General features: G+C 34.0%; 2 protein-coding genes across 9 annotated transcripts in view; one reads left to right on the top strand and one right to left on the bottom strand.

Annotated features, from left to right (window-relative positions):
* Nucleotides 1-5079, top strand: part of LOC111456517 (serine/threonine-protein kinase 19) — an 11929-nt gene that overhangs the window by 2125 nt on the left and 4725 nt on the right. For 4 of the 8 annotated variants that reach the window (XR_002712774.1, XR_002712777.1, XR_002712775.1 and 1 more), the window contains exons 4-8: nucleotides 841-933; nucleotides 1510-1629; nucleotides 2252-2323; nucleotides 2491-2568; nucleotides 2896-3157. Coding sequence is in view for 2 of the 8 variants with exons in the window: in XM_023098407.1 (XP_022954175.1) it covers nucleotides 841-933; nucleotides 1510-1629; nucleotides 2252-2323; nucleotides 2491-2568; nucleotides 2896-3087 (555 nt within the window). In the remaining 6 variants the exon portion in view is untranslated. Of the gene's footprint in view, nucleotides 1-840; nucleotides 934-1509; nucleotides 1630-2251; nucleotides 2324-2490; nucleotides 2569-2895; nucleotides 3466-3769; nucleotides 3855-5079 lie in introns of those variants that run through there. The other 4 variants (XR_002712778.1, XR_002712772.1, XM_023098407.1 and 1 more) reach the window with 4 other exon arrangements.
* Nucleotides 3561-5079, bottom strand: part of LOC111456515 (serine/threonine-protein kinase tricorner-like) — an 8815-nt gene continuing 7296 nt past the window's right edge. The window contains exon 13 of the mRNA XM_023098405.1: nucleotides 3561-4148. Within this exon, the coding sequence (XP_022954173.1) occupies nucleotides 4027-4148 (122 nt within the window). The 3' untranslated portion in view covers nucleotides 3561-4026. The remainder of the gene's footprint in view (nucleotides 4149-5079) is intronic.

Genomic DNA, 5079 nt, shown 5'->3' with positions numbered 1-5079 from the left:
TTTTTTTTTTTTTTTTTTTTTTTTGTGTGTTTTGTTTGTGTGTGTGTGTGGGGTTAGAACACCACAAGACGCAAAGTCCATCACACTAATACAGAAAAATCAAAAGATAATAACATATCGTAAAAAATCCTTTTATTTCTTTCCTTAGAAAGAAACCAAAATAGGGCTCTAGCAAAACAACTCCAAAGCATGTTTGCCATTAAGATCTTGTGTATTTTGATAGTCAAGAAACTCCTACCATTGTGAATTGGCCAATGGTCCATTCAACTCAGGCCGGGTCCTTCTCTTATGTTGTAGAAGTGCATTTTCCGGTGAAAAAATAACCATCGATTTCAGCTAGTCTATTAAGAGATTCTTGTCTTGATATGCCACTACTTGCACCACAAAGCATTGATCTGCCACTACTTAACCTTTCCATGTTCTTTCATCTCCCATATCGTCATTATTAGTGAGAAAGAAATTTATGTGTCTCCAATGTTTCCTTGCATGTTGGAAAGTTTAAAAAAAAATAATAAAAAACAGGATACGCAGAAGGACTTGTTGGAATTTGTTGGTGTCCAACATTGACACTTGGTCATTTTACAAGTGTCTATGCTTTATAATTTAACTGCCATTGCTATAAGTCTTTCTGAAACACTTCTGACAACTGAGGTGCTTAAATCAGTTCCTCTTGACTGATTGTGTTTCTGTGTAGGATTTTTATAAGAAATGTTGCTGTGCAGGATTGCTTTCTTAATATTATTCTCAATTGTACTTTTCTTACCTCAACTTTATAACTTTTGAAAAATATTTTGAATTTGGTTTATGATGATCTTTGTTCATAGATTTTGTCTTATGCAGTGTCTAAAACGAGAAAAAGTAGTGCGTGTATTCAAACTGAATACTGGACAAGATGATCATGCAATAATGTTTCTGGATGACTATCTGAAGCAGGTTGGTTTTATTTAATGTGTACCTATATAAATAATACCCCCAGTATTTCGTCATGGACATTTTGCTTGCTTGTAATCTGTGTGTGGATATTTGAGGGGTTTATTGGTCCTTGGCTCTCTCTTGGTCTTGGTCTTGGTCCAAATGTTACAGCCTTCTTAATTTGCTCAAGCATTGTTTATCGTTTGGTAGGGTGTGTCAAAAGCTTTCTGTTGGGAACATTTGTTGAAAAAGAAGTTGTAGAATTTGTGAAAGAGAATAAAGCTAAGGACTTAATGAATTTGGCACGTCTTTGTTTATTTTTTTCATTACCCTTCTTTCTCATGATTGTCAATTGGTGTGCCTTTTTAATTGCCTTCATACGAGAATGGATACAGTACCTTCCCCTCCAGGTTTTTTACCTTTTCCATTTTGTGATACAATGTTTCTTATTCGTTAGAATTTTGAGGGATTTATTTTATTTTATGTCTATGACACTAACATGTGAATTTATTTATTATTAAATAATGCATTTGTTGCTGCCATGATTTCAAGTTCTCTCTCTCTTTTTCCTTTTCTATATTAATTGTTTACATACAGATTGACCATGTGATATCAAGATTTGAAGAAAGGATGCAACTTGGCACGGGAATTTTTCAGTGGTTTAAGACGCATGTTCTGGATTGCAAATTGGAACCTAGTATTGGACATCAGGAGCTTGTGAGTAAATGTATACTTCCTATAGACGCTATATTCTTTGGGCTGTTTCAATAGCTTGTTGGAGATGATCAGATTTATGCAAATATATAGAAGGATGCAATGCTAGATGTTGCATTATTCATTCAAATATTCAATTCTATAACATACTGGAGATAAAAATATGAAGTTCATATACTTAACTATGCTGTACAGGGCAGCTTCCCATAACTGTATGAAGGAGTTATGGGTGGAGCTTCAGGACTGTTTAGGTCTCTGCAGTGATATGGGGCTTAGTGGAGATTTGAACGTTATTTGTTGGGTATGGAAGTCTAGTAGGACAGCAGAACTGAAAGTATGAATGATTTCTTTCTCAAAGGAGTTCTCGTTTTCTCTTTCTAGTTGAATGCTTTCTCAATAGAAGAAAAAACCTTCATTGGGAGGAGGTGTCTCATGATCCTTTGTTTTTTTGGTGGGGAACTTTAACTTGTATTATTGAAGAAATCCAAACAAAAAAGGTGAATGAATTATCCCCAAATAACTGTGAGGATGCAAAAACTAAGCCCAAAATATTTTTTGGACTCGAGGGCTCAAAATATTCCCCTGGTTAGAAAAGGGAAACTAACTGGTTAATTTCTTGCTGCAGTGCACTCTCTTATCTCTTGGGGGAAAGGTTAAAGATGAAGATATCTCCCTCTTGATCAACGCTGGACTCCTTGTAAGTAATCTTGAGGTTCTCATTAAAACTGCCTTTAATGTGGAAAAGAGTAAAGATCCGCTGGTCTTTTTTTATTTGGCTAAGTTCATGATTTGCTTCTTCCTTAATAGTTTTCAACCATGTATATGCGTTTGATTGTGTATATTCACTTGTATCTCTCTTTCCAGAATCGCCAACTTATTGATCCAAACGTGTATTGGTTTGCAATTCCAAGTATTGGTTCAGTACTGAAAGGCATTGCTCAGGTATCTGAAATAACTTACCTGAGAAATGATTTTGCAATAGCTATTTATTTTATATGGCAGGAAAAATTACACTTTTGGTCCTCAAATTTGAGTTTGGTAGCATTTTAGTTCCCGAGTTTTCAAACTCGACTTTTAACCTCTGAGATTTGGGAAAATGACTCGTATGGTTCCTATTGAGAAAGGAAGGAGAACTGCAGTGAACACAGTTCTGTCTTTTTGAACTTATGGCTTGGTAGTTTGAAATAAGATTTAAAATTCAATAAAAAAATGTGTTCGAGTTCTATTGAGCATTCTGACTTATCTTTTATTTTCTTTTTCTGAATTCAGGGTAGAAAGGAACTCATTTCTTTGCTAAAACGTACCAAATATAAAGAAATGATGATGACATCTTTGCAGAAGAAGCGTCTTCGTTTTTCTTCGCTCGATATGAGATTTCACATACGGGATTTAATTGGCTCAGGTTACCTCCGAACTGTGCAATCACCAACAGGCTTACTTGTTCAGTTATCGAAAGATTGAAACCAGGGAGGATTGAATCATGTGCTTCTGTTTGCTGTCATCCCATTCATGTTTATTGTCTTGCTCAAAGGTAAGTTTCTATCACTTGAATACTTCTTTAATATAATAGAATTTAGGAAAAAGTTCATTTTCTGTGAGCATTGATTATTCCAATTGTGCTGGTGCTCTTTCTTAGTTGAATATTTTTGTGTTACTAAGTTCGAATATTTTTGTTTGTTTTGTTTCATTTAGTGGCTAGGTTAAGTAATTTCATGATAGAGCTTGGACATTTTTGGACGTAATTTAAACTATAATTTTGTAATTATAAATTAAAAAAAAAATCTTGCAATATTAGTAAGAATACCCCCAAAATCTAATCAAATTTGTAAAAATATATGCGATGAAAATTAAAACTAAAATATAAAGTCATTATGCTCTAAAATAATAACACATAATATGCGGATTATGAAACAAAGAAACTTGTAGGTGAAAGTAGAGTGGAACATATTGCTTTTGCTGTGTATTATCTACACTGAAACACTTGTGTATATGCTATTGGTTTGGTGTATTTTGTACAACAAATCGTTGAGAAAACCCCACCAAAATTATATGTGGGAAAAAAGGAAGACAAGAAAGAACGAAAAATAATAACAAACCAGATCTTTTATTCACCTTCTTCAGATCTATTATTCACCTTTATCAGATATGTTATTCCCCTGCCTGTGAACAATGCTACAACAGTCAAAGGCTCGTCTCCAAGCTCGATTGTTAAAGACCAAAAATCCAACTCCATCTTGCTCGAGTTTAATTTTCTGTTAAACCAAAGTCTGTCAAACACTTTCAATGTGGAATGCACCATCCAACATTTTACCTATATATATACTATAAGGTCCAACTGAGATTACTTAATGAAATAGAGCTCCTGCTGTTTCATCTGATGACACGCAGAGAATCGATACGTTACATCGACTCTTTCCTTGCTTCAACTTCATCCTGTTGAGATGTCATTGAGTTTGAAAAGCTACCTTCTCTGGACTGACCATAATTAGATGTATCAGATGCATCTGTTGCCTCTTCGCCATCTATTTGAAACAGTAACTCAAATTAGTCTGGTAGCATTGTAATGGGACGATCTAGTAATAAGTTTATTGAAGAGAGTGAAAAAAAAAAAGAAAATATCGGTGCATACCAAAGATTGACTTGATTGTCGGTCTTTTTTGTTTGCCGCTTTTTTTCTTCAATTCAGCTACACGTTAAGAGAGAGAATCAATTATTTCCGTGAGTAATCTCCCTCTTCAGAACATGCCAACTAGAACTTGGAGCAAAAATGTGTGATCTTAAAAATGCTTGAGGTGTAAATAGTGAAGGTAGAGAGAGATAGAGAGATTGCTTCAAAACATTTTCAAATTTAAGTTTAAGGATGTTTAGTGAAATCTGTGTGGCCCTAAGAGTGCTAATGACTTATATACAAGGAAAAATTGCACAAACCACCTGTAAACTATGGGGTTTGTTACAATTAGAGTCCTAAGAACATCAACATAAAATGATAAGTTGGAAAGATCTGCTTATAAAGCCAGAAAGTAAATATTTCAACCGAATGTGAGAGGACATACCCATCCCAGGCAATTGATAATCATTGACAATTTCGAAGTTCTTGTAAGTGTATCCAACAAAGTTGATGTCCTTAGATGAGAGCATCTGATACAAAACAAATCAAGAAGGGAATAAGAGAAAGACAATAAGAACACACTGTAAATTCGGAAGATCATATCAAAATATCTTAGATGAAAAAAGCAATATTTGGTATGGAAATTTGGCACGAATTTTAGGAAATCAAAGATCACTTTTGTTATTGACTTGTTGCATATATACATACATATATATAGTTTTTATTTAGAAGCCAACACCTCTTCGTGCCTATCTTATTATTATTACTTTCTTCTGCATCACTTTCTGCAAAACAATCTTTCTGAATCCACCGAAGTTTTTTTTTTTTTTTTTTGGAGATTAATA

Source organism: Cucurbita moschata, unplaced genomic scaffold (genome assembly GCF_002738365.1).
Source record: "Cucurbita moschata cultivar Rifu unplaced genomic scaffold, Cmos_1.0 Cmo_Scf00018, whole genome shotgun sequence".
Classification (NCBI taxonomy): domain Eukaryota; kingdom Viridiplantae; phylum Streptophyta; class Magnoliopsida; order Cucurbitales; family Cucurbitaceae; genus Cucurbita; species Cucurbita moschata.
This window is presented reverse-complemented; position numbering and strand designations above follow the sequence as displayed.